Below are 17,572 nucleotides of genomic sequence, written 5' to 3' on the forward strand. Positions count from 1 at the left end.
TGATTGACTGACAGGTCAGGTGACCAGTGAGCCTAAAAAGATTAGTGCTATAAAAAAATGAAGGGATGTATATTATGTATTATTATAATTCTGAATGTACTGTATGTAACTTGGACCCAGTGTTTGGCTACCCCCAACGTTAGATGTTCTGTGGCATCACTTGGTTAAAACACACTTAGCACAGGAAAGGAACAGGAGGACATATGATGCCCCCCCCCCCCCCCCATTGAAGTTGTTTTGAAATTTATTTTGTCAGACATGCATTTATTCAGGTGGAGAGAAGAGGGCAGCGTGCAAGGAAGGCCATTAGTGAAAGGTTGAAATTGGCCTGCTCCCTGCCTCTTAACACCCTCCCCTTCTCTCACTTTCGATCCCTCTTGCTCGCTCAATGGCTCTCTTTGTCTTTTTGCAGTAAAACGCCTTCCCCAGCCGATTAAATGCTAGGAATTAGTAGTCCATTTTAGCCTACTGTGCATACAAACACACTAAACAGCTTAAGCTGTTGGGGCGCTGATTGTGTTATTATTACAGTTCACACGTCAGCGGTGGTTTATAATTTGCTTTTCTCCGTATTCACTTGCTAAGAGCAGCATGTGCTTGATCCTAACTGCGACTGTTGCATAAAATAACATGGTAATGGTTTGTTCTTCACTTATATTGACATAAATAGTAAAGAAACTGATATTACACAATTGTTTTTTTATAAATAAATTGATTTAATAGATGACAACAATAATATTTCAACATCACTATTTGTTGTAAGGAAGCAAAATACTTGGCAAACACTTTACAAAACGATTCAGAATTATACAAAATATGGAGGAAGCAAAAGGTGTGGCATACTTATAGCGAAAAAAAACTGCATGGTAAGAGGGTCAGTATAAAATTCGAAAGTAAGCATCACATAGTGTAAAGTAAAGCCCATATGGTATTGAATATTATTCACATCGCCACAGAGGAAGTACGGTAGCCTATTTGGGCCGCTCTATAGGAACAACGGTAAAGTAGAAAAAATGCGGAACTATTGTACATGTGATTCCAAGTAATCCTTAAGCAGGACCCAAAGCTGGCCAATCATCTCAACAGACTGGATCGAACTTTGTACTACAACTTGTTCCAAAACGGTAGCGATCATAGTTGATTCGGCAAATTGTTACAAAGAAAGAAAAGTGAGATAGTTCAACATTTTCTCTTACTGAGCAGGCATGGAAAATGTCCTCTGCTATTGGCACAAAATGACAATGAGAGTTGAGGTAAAGTGTCCAAGATGGAGCGAAAATGTGAAATAGAAGCTCTCTTTCCCTCTCTTTTTCCTATTATTCCCATAAATGCTTCAGATCAAATAAGCAGTAAAGGATAGAAGACAAAGAAACACACAGACAGACTGAGTTATCACCAAAGAAAAAATGTTACCGTTGCCAAAAATAAGCCTTAATTGGGGGCAAAGTTTGAACGAAACATGTTCCAGAAGCAGTGGTGACGCTGTGTCAGTATTATCATGTCAGTCACAATAAAGTTACCGGTACTCTAGTACATCAACATCAATGACACTACCAATATAAAAAAGGTTTTAAAAAACAATACAAGAGTCTCCTTTAGTTTGGTTAATAAATGGGATGATGTCAGTCCAATATCCTTTCCAGGGTTATCATTCGTGTATATAAAACACTCCATTGGCCTCTTTCCAATTGCTGTACATCGTCACTTATATTCAGGATGGCACACATTGTTTCCAAATGTATCGTTTCGCTTGGCTGCAGAACCCCAATGAACAACTGTGGATGCATTTTATCAGCTAAAAAAGTAAAAACCTCTAATTACATCAATATGGCGGAGACATACAAACAAACGCGCACATCATGCGAACTCCCATTGGCAAACACATGCACATGGTTGCTCTCGCCCGCTTCCCATATATCCCGGACTCTGTCCTCAGGGTCTTGTGAGTGTGGTGTAAACAGGCTGCTCCCAGTGTGTGGGGCTGTGAGAGGGAGCCACACTAGAGGGGTCGCCTATGGTGGTGTACAGAGGCCTCTGTGTAGGGCCCATGTACGAGAAGGCTGAGTACAGCCCGGGGGCTTGACTGGAGTGGGTGTAATACGCCCCAGGGGCCTGGTGGTCTCCGTATTCAAACTGAGCTCTGGAGGCCAGCGAAGGAAAAGCAGAGCCATAGTGAGGGAGACTGAGTGGCGTGTAGGTGACGTGCGCGCCTGAAGAGGGTGACGACGAGGCCTCGGCGTAGTGGCTCCCAGACCCAGACTCACTTTTGATCGAGGCCTTGGAGTGGTCAGAGGACGTAGGGGAGCCCTGAGGCTGCTGCTGCTGCTTGGAGAGCCAGGCCGAGTGGCCGCTGGCAGCGGCCAGGGCGTAGGCATAGGACGAGGCCGAGGTCCCCGCAGCGGGGGCTCCGGCGATGCCTTGGGGATGCCCGTTGGGGGGCAAGTATTGGTCAAACTCGTTCACGTCGAAAGGCTCGATGTTGGACATCACCTCGTTGCTAATCTCGCCGATGTCCATTGTGCCAAAATCGATGTGCGGCTTGGAGCCGGATGATGAAGGACCAGCAGAGGATCCTTCGCCCCCTACACCAAGTGGTCCCCTGGACCCCCCTGATCCTCCAGCCCCTCCGGCTGCCCCTTCGCGCTTGCTGTCTGACAGTTTGCCTGACTGGAGATCTGTTTTCGGGGTGGTTGGGGGTGTCGGAGGGCTGTGACCCTGACCTGGAAGAGACAGATTTGCTTAGTTTAACAGAACCAGGATTATACATATGGTACATCATTTAATGAAGTATCTTATGAGCTGGAAAATCCCATAATAAAAGTGATTCTCTAAGTGGTAGGAACACCATTGGTGGTACATGGGCTTGCTTTGGTGGTAAAGGAAAAAACCACTGAATTAAATCTAGCGCAAGAGCTTCAACATTTATTTAAATCCAATACAGCGCGTTTCTTTAATAGAGTACAGTGTTGTTTTCAAATATTTATTTTGTTACAATTCTTCATGAAACTTTAATGTGAAATACGTTTATTTTAATTGAATTGTTATTTTATTTTCCTCTATTTAATCAACATTAGGTTACAATGTTAACCCACTGCATTTTCATGTTTTTATGATGGTGGTACTTGACGAGCGTAGTATTTTTTTAGGTAGTATTTGGTGTAAAATGTTTGAGAAACACTGTACTGCACAATATTGTTGTGACATTTTATCATTTACAGCAGGGGTGGGCAATTATTTTCCCGGCGGGGCCAAATGAGAAGCAGAAAATATTGTGGAGGGCCGGGCCAAAAGTTAGAAATAGAACATAAATAAGATAGCACAATGTCTTTGTATGCCAGTAATAATGTAACATTCTCCTCACCATCACACTGAGCACCGGTTCTCCTCAAGGATGTGTACTGAGCCCCCTGTTTTTCACGCTCGACACATTTGAGTCTTTCCAACTCCAGGTGTCTCCTGAATCTTTTGTACTTTTTTACCCACTTCGTTTAATCAGATACATATCACTTTCCCTTGGTCATTACTCTCTCCCTCTTTCTTCGTCTTTCCCTCCCTCCCTGTGCTCTGCAACTTGCAGTAACTGCGCCACCTGGTGTTGAAATACACGTCATTACAAGTCCAAACAAAACAAATGCAATCAAACCTTAATTGTGCACCAATCTTCGGCGGGCCGGATTAAAAAGACCAAAGGCCCGGATCTGGCCCGCGGGCCGTAGTTTTCCCACCCCTGATTTACAGTATCTACACGGATTACTGTATCTTTGTTTAACTATTTATGCCAGTAATGTACAGTGAAGGCTGAACAATTAATTCTCTTCCACGAGCTGGCATAAGATACGTAATAAGAAATCCAAGTTGCTTGTCTTCAAGAGCTTAGGTGTCAAACAGCTCATCAACAAGCTCCGCACAAGCCTGATATCGATCCTGTTTTTTGAATTAGGTGTGTTGCAACAGGGATAGATGGGAAAACATACAGGACAGCAGCCCTCCAGGGCCGGAGTTTGACACCAATGCGCATAAGGGTAATGGGCGTGTTGGAGCTTATTGCAGCACTCTTTGGGTCGTAGGCGGGGGTACACCCTGAACTGGTTCCCGGTCAATCACAGGGCACACATCGACAAACATTCGCACTCAAAATTTCACTTTGGGACAAATTAGAGTGGTTCAATTAACCTATGCATGTTTGTGGAATGTGGGAGTAAACCCACGCAGTTATGGGAAGAACATGCAAATTTCACACCGGAAGGGGAGGGCCCGGAATCGAACCCATGACCTCTGTAATGTGAGGCGGACGTGCTAACCAGTGGAGCACCGTGCTACGTATACATAAATTAACCTGTGCATCACTTGTTGGGACATTTTTATTTGGTGGTGAGCCATTATTATGATTTTTTTGGTTTGTTATTATTATTATTATTTACCTTTATACATTTCAGTTATGGTGATTTAACAAACTATATTGAGCCATATTTTATATTAGAAACATACAAAAAAAAATCTCACAAAACGTGGATACACAAGTTAAATAATTACCTTGTTCCGATTGGAAGACTATGTCATTTTTCTACCTGTCACGAAACGTTGCGGACATAGATCGTTCGACAAAGTTACATTTGAACAAAAAAAAGAAAACACTTTGGATAATTTCCTGCAGCAAACCTACAGTAAGGACCGCAAAGTCAGAACACACTTATGTGCCAATTGGTTGGTAATCACCATCTGTCCACCAATGGCCCTTTCCAACCCTTCAGGGTCACCGTACTTGTTCAGTAGAAGTGAGTGACCACTATTTCACAAAATAAATAAATGATAATAATGATAATTATTAGTATTAGTATTATTATAACAAATGGCTCTATTGGATTTACTTAAATCCAACATGTCGGTCTACATCGGTTTAACAGAATTCACATTTGTTCAACGAATACACATCAATTGAGGGTTTTGTTTTGTTTTGGGTTTTTGTTTTTTAGGAAAAGAGTAGAAAATTACGTAGGGTCGGCATATTTTAATCATGTGCAACCAAATGTTTTTTCTCCTTTTCATCTCTTTTATAATTGATGCTGCCCAACTGTTACTATTGCTATGAGATTTTGCTCTTTTTTCCCCCCGAAGTGAAAACTGTCCCCAGCCCCTTCTACATTTTGTCCTTGGCCACTGGTATAGAGTGCCACCTACTCGCAGGGTGGTGGTGGTGATGATGATGGTGGTGCAGATCGCCCAAAGGTGACCCCGCACCCCCATTGTGCTCCAGATGCAGGCTCTTGTAGTGAGACTGGGAGTGGCTGGCCTCGCCCTCGCCCGGGCTGTCCGACTCATTAGCGGGCGTCAGTTTGCCGTTCTTGCGTCTCCGGGGCTGATACTTGTACTCCGGGTAGTCCTTCTTGTGCTGTTTCCTCAATCTCTCGGCCTCCTCGATGAATGGCCTCTTGTCGCTCTCGTTGAGCAGCCTGCAGGAAGGAGAACAAGGAGCGTTTTTACTCTCCAAAGTTAATGTGGAAGTTAAAATATGCGCAAATAGCACGCGTTGGCGCCGTGCGTAAATGGAGACGCGCGTGTAATTGGGTGCTCAAATGACTTCGTGGTTGAAGCACAAATTAAACACGCTCGAACAAACAACACGCTTTAGTTGCTGTTTGTCTTTTTCGCGTCCACCAATCTAGGCTCCTCATTTTCCTACTTTTTGGCGCAAATTGCGCAGGAAATGAAGTGTGACTGTGTGCGCGCGGTGTTCTTTTTCGTACAAACCTCCACAGTTTGCCGAGGGTCTTGCTGAGCTCCGCGTTGTGCAGGTGGGGGTATTGGTCGGCCAGCTTCCTCCTGGCCGCCTGGGCCCACACCATGAAGGCGTTCATGGGCCGCTTGACGTGAGGCTTGGCTTTGTTTCCGTTGTTGACGCGCACCGGCATGGGCACCAGGGTCCAGTCGTAGCCGTCCAGAACCTGGCTGACCGCCTCGCGGATGCCGATGGGGAAGCGATCGTCGTCCTCCTCCGACTTGACCGTGGACCTGTGATCCCCGGAGCCGTCCGCCACACAGAGCGAAGTCAACTGAGGCGGAGGTCCGGTCAGAGGTGAGTCGTGACCGGGTGGAGCTCCGGCGTGGCTCGGGGAGAGCGAGTGAGCGTCGTCCGAACCTCCGGGGCTCAGCTCCGCTTCGGACATGCTGTGCTCCTCTCCGGACATTTTTAAACTGTTTAGTTTGTTTAACAACAACTTTAAATTGATTTAAAAGAGTTTGAAATAGAATATGTGGAGTTTGCGATGGTGCCACTTCGTGTGGACTCCTCTAATACGAAGCCATAGCGGTGCGTAAATGTGACCAGATCCTTTTTTTACGCACCGAAATCCGCTACGCCTGCAAGAAAACATAACATAGAGTACTTATACTCAACTTTCATAATTAAATTATCACATTTGTTTCTGATGAGTACGTTTGAAAAATTACAGGTGTACCGCATATATGGCATCTTATGTCGCAAAATTAATCGAACAAATATGAAACATTTAATCAAATCACAATCAAACCCCAAATCCCCCAAAAATCTAGCAAATCAATATCGCGTAAAACTAAACGTTTCATTCACTTACAAAATATTATTTTTTGTTAAAAAATTACATAACATACCAGTAGAGACGCACAGTGGTTCAACATGGGAGTGCGTGTGGCTGGACGTGGAGCCGATGAATGGCTGCTCTGTGTGGCGACACCGGAGCTTAAAGAGCGCCTTGTGAGAAGGACTGCGAGAGGGAGAAAAAAAGTGGGGGGGATTGAAAGTGGAAAACATTCCCAGAGAGGCAGCATTCCAACACACACACTCGGCCACGCCCACCGTAGCTCAACCCAGCGCTTTCATTGGCTCTCGTCCCGCCCTGCCAGTAGCCGATTGGACGAGGGCAGGATGGCGTTAACGCCGGGCCCGTTCGTACGTACGTCGCTGCACCGTTTCCAACCGGGAAGAGGTGAGATGTGACATGGGAGTCGCTTTAAACGTATTCACAGTGAGCCCATTTAGAGTACGGAGAAGGCCAGCTTTGTTGCGAGTGTTGACATGCTACATCAAACAAATAAACAATCATCCACTGACTTATTACATCTTGCGGCCGCATTAAATCCGAAAGGGAGGGGAATCTAAATAGCCCAAATTGGCGGAGTTCTCCGGTTTGATTGGGTGTCATACAGGAAATGTCGAATTATAGCTTTTGGGATTAGAAGATCTTTGTGAAAATGACGAAAAATGAGCGAGACAGGTGTGTGGTAGTGTCCATACTAAGGTAGCGACCCACAATCTTGCTTCGAGGAATAATCTATAAAGGCTTCCAATAAATGTTTGCAAGATATACACATATAATATGGACATAATGTATCCATCTATAAACAGTGATTCTTATCCTGAACTTTTATTAATGCATTAAGTGGTGGTGTCACCCTAATCAAATATTTATTGCATCTGATTTCAGGTCCAAAAAGCCCTTCATTGACAATTTGAGACGAAAGCACGTTATCAGAAATCGTGTTTGATCATAGGCCATATGAGAAATGACTGCTAATTGGACTGCAAATATACACTCCAAATAAATGAAAGGCATGCCTTGGATATTAATCCTGTTATAATAACGACACGGCACTACACGGTATCATGGGTGTTTGACAGAACATCTTTCAAAAGAACCAGAAGAATCGACAATGAACCTCCCAGTGGTGGTGGTGCTACATAAAACCAGGTTTGAAATATAGAACCTCTCAAACGAATGATGATTACAATTTGATTTTAAAATTAATTTAAATGGCATCGATTACATTGCAAGTCAAAGTCTCAAAATGAATGAACAACGCATTATTTAACAGATGAATGCAAACAAAATATGTCTCAGTGATGTTAATCCAACGTTTGGCGACTACATTTCAAACCAAAAACAAGATTGTTTAAATATATATACATACACGCGCGCGCACACACACACTCACAGGCACGCGCTTTTTTAGCATATTGGCATTCCTTTGCGAATGAGCATTAATCATTTTCTTAATAATATAATTAAAACATTCTAACGACTGATTAAAATGAACTTCTAATTCATTTGAATTTCCCTTTAATATCTGTTGAACTTGCAGGCCAAAGTGCTGAATAAAAAACAAACTATTGACTCAGTTGTTCATCCTAAAACAGACTCGTTGGTTGTTTAAACGGACAGTTGCTGTTAAGAAGCGACCATTGAAAAGAAAGAACAGGCCCACATTCATGTGTTTGTCAACCGGGGGGGGGGGGGGGATTTTTTTTCTTACTTAATGCGAACGTTCCTCTTCCTGCACGCAGAGCGAGACTGATGCTGTGCATCTTGCCTGGCGTGACGTGGAGGATCTGTGCATGCTGGAAGGCCGCGATTTGCTCAGATAAGCGTGGCCTGCTCTGGGAAGGACGCGCACGCACACACACACACACACACACACTTACACACACACAGACGCACGCACGCACGCACACACACACACACACTCAAGCACACTCACGCACGGTTGCCCCGCACTGGGAGCGCAACAATGACCCTTGTGTCTGTCATGGCTCTCGCTCGTCTCTCTTTGCTCTCTTTGTCTACATCTCAGGTGAATTGTAGCCATGTGATCAAACGCCCAAGCCTCTATCCATTAACCCTCGTAAATGAAAAAATGGGGAACAAAAAGAAGTTTTGTGCTGCAAACATGAAGAGAGGAAAGGAGGGGAAAAAATGATAACAGAGAACGATGTGTGCGTCCTTTCTCCCCTTATGTCCGAGCATTGACACTAGTCGCGCACACAGAGAAATTCCTCTTCAGCAGAAGGGATGCCTCTGCCTGCCTGCTCTCCGCGTGCGACACACATATAATATATTTATATATATTTGCAAGTTTCTGGATTTATGGTGATGAGGATGCGGGGGGTGAAGTTGCTTGGTGGTGAAGATGAGGGAGGAGGGAAAAAAAGATGGAGTGGGTTGGGGGTACCTCCACGATGCCTGCACCCCACTGATCAACTCATCGGACCAGGCCTGGAAGTGAGTTTTGTATTCTTTTCGTTTTTGCGCGCGTGTGAGTGCGTGTCAAAAGTGTTTGCTCTTCAGGTTGGCGCCGCGCACAAGGGAGGAAGCTGCGGTTTTGCGCACAGAAGTTGACTTAATGCACTTGGATGTGCACGACCCCCAGGGAGCGAACTGTGGGTCTGCGCGCGCTGTAATTACGCTCGTCAACGCAAGTGGAAGTCATTTATTGGGGTGGGGGTGGGGTGGGGGGCTTCTATCGAACCATTCGTTATGAATTTTTATTGTTGCACTGTAATACCTTTCACTTTTCGCTTCTGATTAAATTAGATTTAGAAATTAGAAGACTACTTCAATACACTTGGTTTATGCATCCGTGCTTAGTCAAATGCATTTATCATTAAAGTGTACTCGTTACATACACATAAATAGAATATATTTAAATATACGGAAATTATTAAATCTGACGGATGATTTTTTTTTCGAAGTGAAGTTATGAAGTTGTGAAATAAATGTAAATGAAAAGTGCAAGTATTTTAATTCAAAAAGGTAGAAACGTCATGAATTTATTGCCATTTGGTTACATTTTTTAATCTTTATGGCAAGGAATATCGTAAAAATGCACATTTTAATACATTATTTGGAATTGACATTTTAAAATCAAAACGCATGTTCGAACTGTATTATAAGTATAATAAATATAATATTTTCAATAATTGTGCAAACAACTCGTAAAAACAACTCCAAGCAAAATAAATTATCACGCGCTTCGTAACATTGAATGAATAAACCCCACCACCCCGCGCTCTTACAAGAACTTTTAATTTTAATGAGTGTATATAGCGTTCCTGTTAATGGAGACAACACACACACACACACACACACACGCGCGCGCGCACACGCACACGAACAGTTTCTATAACACTTCATGTATAGCCATGGCCTGCGGCATTTTTTAAATTGGCCTGAAGTATTCTAGTTCCTTTCATTTAAATTGCTTGATGGCATTAAAAGAAGCAAATTGTTATGCACGCAAGATGACGTTGATAAAATGTCTTGTGGTTTGTTTTTCCTCTCCTGCAGGTTGTTCTCATGTTCAAGCTGCAACACAGGCCTTCTTCATTCATCCATATCACGGATAAATCTATTTGGAAAACACACCACTGCCCGTTTGATATACTGCAGATCAGCTACATACTTTAAGAATGGCTTATTATATGACCGTGGCCTTTAGGTCCAATTAATCAAATTCTCTAAATTGAGTCGTCCGTTTTAGTATGAAGACAAAATCGTTGTTGTTTTTTTGTTTGTCAAATATACGTTACATTTAGGCTACTTCAAACCAACTCAACCCAAACTTGATACAACTAATTTTAGTTAAACAAAATCTAAGGTCATGTCAAACAATGTAACTAATTCAACACATGAGGAAAAGTAACCCTAAAATAGCGTACAGTGACATACTGTAAACTGACTCATCAACGCAGTTTTTTGTGTCTAACAAAATCTAACTCACATCACCTTAGTTCAATTTATCGAAGTAATATATCTTTGCTCATCACGGTTTACTTAAACATAACATAATGCGACATAATGCAACATGTCTTTGCTCAGCCCAAATAAACTAAATTCACCTTAGCCTGACCAAAACAAAAACAACAACAACACGTAATCTCATTTTACTTCATGTCTGTGTAAAAAAACATATCATACAATTGCCAAACTTACATTCAACATACTTAGCTCAACACAGCTTAACTCAAGTGACATATAATGCAAATCAACCCTTAAAACGATCTTTACTATCGAAAGTATAGCTTTAAAAAAAGCATCCACATGCATTTTGTGACATTTCCTGTGTGAGCCTGTTGGTCAGAGCCTAGGGGGTTGGTGGTTGTGGCTGTAAGTAAAAAAAAAAAACTGGAAAATAAAGCTCACATGGTAGACCAGTGCCTGTGCTAACCTGCCATGTGACTGCAGTAATGGGCCTCTCCATATCTGCGCACACACCAACCACAGTGTCACGAGAGTCTGAGACACAGTTCTTCCTGGCCTGGGATGGGAGGGGTGGGGGGGAGGGTAAGTGGGAACAGTGGGGAGAGGATGGGATGACAAGGTCTCATGATCTGTGGGGAGGTGAAATGGTCACTCCTCAGGTGCACATCAAATCGTTCGAAACTTTTTGGTCACAACGTTGAGTGCATCTTTACATTCTAACACTATTCGCTTCAAGATCTGGATCCAAAATGCGTCTGGTAAATAGCTACCAAGGTTTAGTTTTGATTGACTCAGTCAGGGATTCAGTTTGTTTATTATTGTGGCTTGCAGTTGTGTAGACCACTACTGTATCATAGGGTTGTCCTTCCTTAGGTAGCGATATGCATTGCCTAAATATTAGACATGCAACAAATACAAAGCACACTAAGATACCATGTCAAACAAAACGACACATAACTAGGACAGAATTTGTTTTTGAACTGATTTGCACTAATTTTGCAAAGCGCGGCGTATGGGCCTGTAGAGAACTTCACAAATTTCAGTGCAGATAAGATAAGGTTTGAATCCAGGAATCTATTTTTGAGACTAAAATAGAACAGAATTCCGTTGATTTTTCTTATGCCCACAGTGGGTCAATTCATTTCTTTCCAGTAACAATATAGATAGTAGTGGTGGAAATTACAGAGTAGATTATACCAAAAAACAACAATAAGAAGAGTATCACAAAGCAGCCACACATTTTCAATGTGAGGCAGGCCTGGACTGCTGTCAGTGTTTTAACACGTGTTTAAGCAAGGACGTCCCTAATAAATAAATAAATAAATAAAGATCAGTCACAAGTGCTGTCTTTTGAACTTTGTACTGAAAACAGCCCAGACAGTCATTTTCCTCCTTGGCACAAAGGACACCACATCCCTATTTCCAAAAATCATTTCAAATGTGGTCTCGTTAAACCAAAGCATACTTTTGCACTTTGCATCAGTCCATCTCAGATGAGCTCTCGACCGGAGAAGCCGGTGGTGTTTGTGGGTGTTGTTTATATATGGCTTTCGCTTTGCATAGTAAGAGTTTTCACTTGCATTTGTCGATGTAGCAATGAACTGTGTTGACTGACAATGATTTTCTTCAGTGTTCCTAAGCCCAGGTGGCAGGATGGTTTTTAATGCAGTCCTGCCTGAGGGATCCAAGGTCATGGGCATTCAATGTTGGTTTCATTTAGCCAGATTTATCCAGATTCTCTGAATATGTTGATGACATTATGGGCAATAGATCTGTGTTTCCAAAGCTTTACTGACTCAAGACTCATGTTTCACATTGAAAAAAATAATTCATGACACATGACTAAGCTAAAGAGTTCAGAAGAAATGTATAAATAGGTTAATTATGTATCTTCTGTCATTGAGTGGAAGAGCATTTGTTTGTTTGGCCTGTTATGTGGCTACATTGACATAGTATAATTTTCTGCGGCCTACCTGATAAATTCTCATGGCACACTGGTTAGGAATCACTGCTGCGGAAGATGAAATCTCAAAATTCCTTGCAAATTTACGTTGAGCAATGTTGTTTTTAAGCTGTCGGACTATTTACTGACAGAATTCTTCACAAAGTGGTAGATCTTACCCGATCATTGATTGTGAACACATGAGCATTTCTGTGGTGTGGCTTTTATACCCAATCATGACACTCGGAATTCAAATCTAAAAATTTGAGATGTTGAACCTGCCCAGGCCCATGCAGCTCAGCACCACTTAACCTCGAACATAGAAGCTCTTGACTTTGAGGCAGATGGGCTCACCCACGATATTTACATGCATGTTCTATTCTCTTCTCTTGCATTATTTACTAATACATTAAAAAATTATCGTGTAGTAGCCATCTTGTGAAAAAGTTATTGAGGAATTATCTCTATATCGGGAGTTAAATTATGTTAATGTTCACTGACATTTAGACCAAGTTGCTCGCATTGCATACAGAAAACAAAAACACCCTCTTCTACAGTCAGAGGGGAATTCTTAAAATGTGTGACGTTGGATGGAGAGCAAAGGCTGGAGTAAAAAAAAAAAAAAAAGAAAAACGTACAATTGTCGACAGCAAACAAGAGATGTAGATAGAAGTCAAATATTCACATGCCGGGTCACAGTCTGCATTAAATCGATGTTAATTGGCGGAGAGGCATTCCTGCTTCTCGTGCCACTGCAAGGAAAAGAATGCTGGCATTTGTTCCAAATAGTGACAAAAGAGTCTGAAATGATACAGATTTTCCAGCACTCTGAATGTAGTTTGGCTTGACTTGTATGAAACTCTCGGAAGCAGGGTTAGGCATAATAATTGATGTGTTGATGAAATCATTGTCATGAATTCTGTTGAATATGTGGGCTTGATGGTCATTGAATCATATCTGGAAGCAACAGATGCAAAATGGAGGATGCGGTACCACTTGGCGTAGAGACAAACGACATTCAAAGAATTGATGATGCAATACAGACTCACCCCAATCGATGAAAAATCCCGTTATAGATACTGTACATATTATATTCCATAAGATAAGATAAGATAAGATAAGATAAGATAAGATAAGATATCCTTTATTCGTCCCACACTGGGGAAATTTACAGCCTCCAGCAGCAAGAATGTATGTAGAAAGAAGAAAGGAGAAAGAGAAAAAAAAACAACAATATATATTATATTGTAAAACCGACAGACATCAAGAGTTTTAACCATTGTCTTTCAGGGGCAGTGGTTACCACAGTTGACAGCTTATCATGTTATCAGGTTGCATGAAAGGGTTAACCACCGAAATGGGCATCCAAACTGTCAGACAGGAATCAATCTTCAAAGGGCTGCTACTTTGACATACGCCCAGCAGCAAGGCATAAAGAAAATATAACAACACTCACAAAAATGTATTTTCTCTGTTCGGTTGCTTGGTTACAACTGGAGCTTAGTTAGGGGACCTTTTCCGCCTTTTTCCACTTAATTATGCCTCCAGTGGATCTCAGTGCTGCAATATTGTACAACACTAAAGGCACGGAAGACTAAATTCAGGCTTGTCTGCATACTGTTAAAAATGCGTGAAAAAGCAGCAAATTCTGTACACCAATTCATTGAGTTCTGTGAAAAAGACACAGGCAGATAAGTGCTGGTCCGCTGTTGTGACTCTGGTGCAGACATTTTCCAGAATGTCAAAGAGGAGAGGCTGTAGACTAATCGCAAAAAAAAAAAAACCCAAACAAATAAAACCAAAAACCCCTCTTAGGGCTGGTGTGGAACCAGAAGAAGTCAGTCTGCACAGGGGGAATTCCAAACTGCAAGTATCACTGAGAAAAAGAAAAAACAAAACATGTGATTGAAGTATTTGGACAACCAGTTCCAGAGATTCCTGTACACCTCGTTAGGAGCGCATAATGAGATTTTTGAAAGATTTTTGAGCTTGTATGGTTGAAGATGACACAGTGGGGTTGCCGTGACTGTGTGGCTGGAGGGCTTTATGTCATCTGGATGTGTAGGCTGTAAAGTGCTGGGAAAAAAACACACACACAACGGTCACATTGGGAACGGGTCATGAGATGGTGACACGTGGATAAGAAATAGGCCTGGCATCTTGCTTGTTTTTTTTTTTTTACCCTCGAAGGAAGTAAGGGATGCAGGTGTTTGTGGATGAGGCAGTGGGACGAATAAAAAATGATTCTGCTTTCTGACCTCTGCCCCTCCTTTTTTGCCTCCTCTCAGTTTCACCCAATGAATTAGTGCAGCTGCACCAGTCCTAAATGGGTGCCGCTCTTTTTTCCTGCTAGTGTATGTGACCCACCATGAATCCTCTCTTTGTGCTCCCCCCCCCCCCCTCAGCTCCCTCCTTCTAGTTTCTTGCCTCTTTTTGTGGGGGGGAGGCGGGGTGGGGGGCTTGGGTTGCAATGGTGTTAGCAGTGGTGATGTGGTGACCGTGGTAGAGATGGAGGAGGCAGCCGGAGGGAGGGCTGGATGTTGGGTTTTGGGGGGGTGGGGGGGTGGGGGGTGGCAGCATAGAACTTGTTGGATTACATTCCAGTGCAGCTGTGGAGGCTGGTGCAGGCCAGAGCGGGATCATCATTGCATTGCAAAGGCATCATGAATGGACTATTGTTTGGAAACGCCCGCATCTATTTGCTACTAACTTCATTCTGACAGGGGAACAGAACAGCAAGCGGATGAGGGACATTTAGAAATCTTTTCGGGGTTTGGGAGAGGAGAGCGGGGGATGAAAATCAATGTATCGTGCCTTTGTTCCATTTTAAATTGGCATTCAAATATCAAAACTTGAAAAAGCGTCAATTATTTTTTTTTGTTAATTGCAGTGAAAGCCCATGCAGGTGGTCCATGGCTTTCAAAGAGGTCTGACATGACTTCTTCCACTTCTGAATACAAGCACTAACATGTCATGATCAATAATCAATCATAATACCATACAAAAGCACAATATGAGAGGAGCATGTAACAGTGCTGCATACATTATCTGGAGCATGAAATAAAAGTCATCATGTTCACCTTAGATGCTGATTCCTCAATGTAGTGACGTGTGCAGATTGCCATAGAAGTGGTTTATAAAAAGTCCCACAACCCCCCAACCACCCATACTTAACTGATTCAAGGCAGCCATTTTAAATATCCCATGGCACATTGTCACAAAAATTCCACAAAAATTACAAATATGGAAATGATCTCGTCTCATTTTTCTTACAACTATAAATGGCGTGAAATCGGTGCCTGTTTATTTGGACATAAAGCTAATAGTCACAGTAAGCCACGGGCCACTGTGTTACGTGAATGGCAACAGGAAAAAACTGGAGTAACCGGAGAAATAAACAACACCAAGAAAAACGGCTTCTCGGGGGCCCAGCTCATCTGAGATGGCCTGAAGCAACGTGGACAAGTGTACTGTAGCCTGACGAATACACATTTCCAATTCTTTTTGGAAAATCATTGATGTTGTGTCCTCCAGCCCAAAGATGGAAAATACCATCCGGATTGTTATCTGATCAAATTTCCCAAGCTTGTCAACCATTGTGCAATGATACGTAAGCAACAATGTTGTCATGTCTCGGTTGACTGATTTGTGGTGTCTAACAGACCAACTTATCATGACTAAAAAGATTTACTAAACATCCAGAATACATTAATATGACCAGTTACTGTAAATACAATTAAATAGTAAGATCAAATGCAGTCCTTTTTTTCAAACTATCATTTCATTTCATTTCTTGACAGCAAGTTGTAAATGAAAAGATTCAACACAGATCAACACGGTGAAAAATAGAGATATGGTTGTCTTTTTTTTTTTTTTACTGTGACTTAGATGCAAGAGTGATGGTGAAAAGCAGAATGTGATGGTGGTGATGATGATGATGGTGGCAGGACAACGACGCACACTCACAATGGCACCATTGACAGCAACTTTATGATGTTTGCGCCCTACGGCCACACATGCCAGCTTAATAGTCAGCCATGTGCGGTGATTATTTTTCAACCCTTTCAATAAAAATGTTCTCAAGGAACCACTTTACCATAAGCGTTTGTATGTGCTTTGGCCGTTAATTTGCACTTTATTATATGTAAGTATTAGCAAAATGTTTAGCATGCACTTTTCTACTTTGTCAGTTCAAATAGTTTATATGTAGTGATATTTTCAAGCTAGGCTCCTTTTGGCAATTTTTAAATGACCCATGGGAGCAGAAAAGGTACTATGCACTATATTTAAAAGACAAAATTGTCCCAAGGAAATCATGGAATTGAAGGATAATATAGTTTCACTTTCATGAAATTTAAGGCAAGGAAGCACTTTAACAGTATTATATGTTATACAAGGGCAGCAAAATCTATATATATATATATATATATTCTATACACACACGCGTTTTTTGGTACACTTTTTTTTCCTCCATCACGAGCATGAACACAAGATGGCGGCATGCACGGTTACGGCGGCATCCATGGTTACGTTCTTCCAGTGACGCAGAAGCCATCATCTTGCAGTGAGGCGGATCTAGCCTCAGGGGCTGCTTTTTTCCCCGCACCGTTTGGTTTCACTGAAGTCAGCAACGGAAGCCATCCCCACCGAATCTTTCTATGTCCCACTGAAGAGCCCGGGTTAATAAAACGGATGTTGGAATTACAACTGGTTGGATATCGCTATGTTCATGACTGAGGTGTTTTGTTTCTCTCGGAAACTCGGTTTAATCTGAGGATAATTGATGCTAGCCTGCAGCTAGCCAGCCCCCTATCGTAACTGAGAGCTATATAAATATAGATCTATTGCCTTTATATGTCCAAAACAATACCTGATTTTGGTGTATTGCAAATCCCTCTCAAATTGAAGACAAAAGTCTGCGATTAAAGCACATTGTTTCATTGGAAATCTAGTGTGGTGGTAGTGCGGTCAAAAAGATGATAAGTGTGTGTTTTCATGGCCTGTGAATGACGAGATGATGAAGTTGACATTCATACATGAGTTGAACTCATTCACACAGAATTATCATTCGGTAGAGAGCAATAATAGACATTATCATATTAGATATGAATTATGACAT

General features: G+C 42.1%; 1 protein-coding gene and 1 long non-coding RNA gene across 2 annotated transcripts; one reads left to right on the plus strand and one right to left on the minus strand.

Moving 5' to 3' along the window:
- Positions 1–692: 692 nt before the first annotated feature.
- LOC127613216 (transcription factor Sox-10-like) lies at positions 693–6,821 on the minus strand. Its single transcript, XM_052084159.1, has 4 exons — positions 6,628–6,821; positions 5,749–6,357; positions 5,179–5,450; positions 693–2,720 (listed from the first exon to the last, which is right to left on the minus strand). Exons 2-4 carry the CDS (start codon positions 6,183–6,185, stop codon positions 1,933–1,935), a joined length of 1,497 nt encoding a protein of 498 aa, XP_051940119.1. The 5' UTR covers positions 6,186–6,357; positions 6,628–6,821; the 3' UTR covers positions 693–1,932.
- Positions 6,822–8,584: 1,763 nt separating this feature from the next.
- Positions 8,585–16,548, plus strand: LOC127613228 (uncharacterized). Its single transcript, XR_007966107.1, has 2 exons — positions 8,585–9,032; positions 16,342–16,548. It is a non-coding gene; the product is annotated as an uncharacterized LOC127613228 (long non-coding RNA).
- The last annotated feature ends 1,024 nt before the right edge of the window (positions 16,549–17,572 follow it).

This window comes from Hippocampus zosterae, chromosome 13 (genome assembly GCF_025434085.1).
Source record: "Hippocampus zosterae strain Florida chromosome 13, ASM2543408v3, whole genome shotgun sequence".
Lineage (NCBI taxonomy): Eukaryota > Metazoa > Chordata > Actinopteri > Syngnathiformes > Syngnathidae > Hippocampus > Hippocampus zosterae.

What these genes read in the sequence shown, in the direction of transcription:
- LOC127613216 (XM_052084159.1), bottom strand. Translation starts at nt 6,185, where the DNA reads ATGTCCGGAGAGGAGCACAGCATGTCCGAAGCGGAGCTGAGCCCCGGA. An exon ending in ACCCTCGGCAAACTGTGGAG is followed by an intron (nt 5,451 to 5,748) that starts GTTTGTACGAAA and finishes TCCTTCCTGCAG; the next exon opens with GCTGCTCAACGAGAGCGACA. An exon ending in TCACCACCACCACCCTGCGA is followed by an intron (nt 2,721 to 5,178) that starts GTAGGTGGCACT and finishes TGTCTCTTCCAG; the next exon opens with GTCAGGGTCACAGCCCTCCG.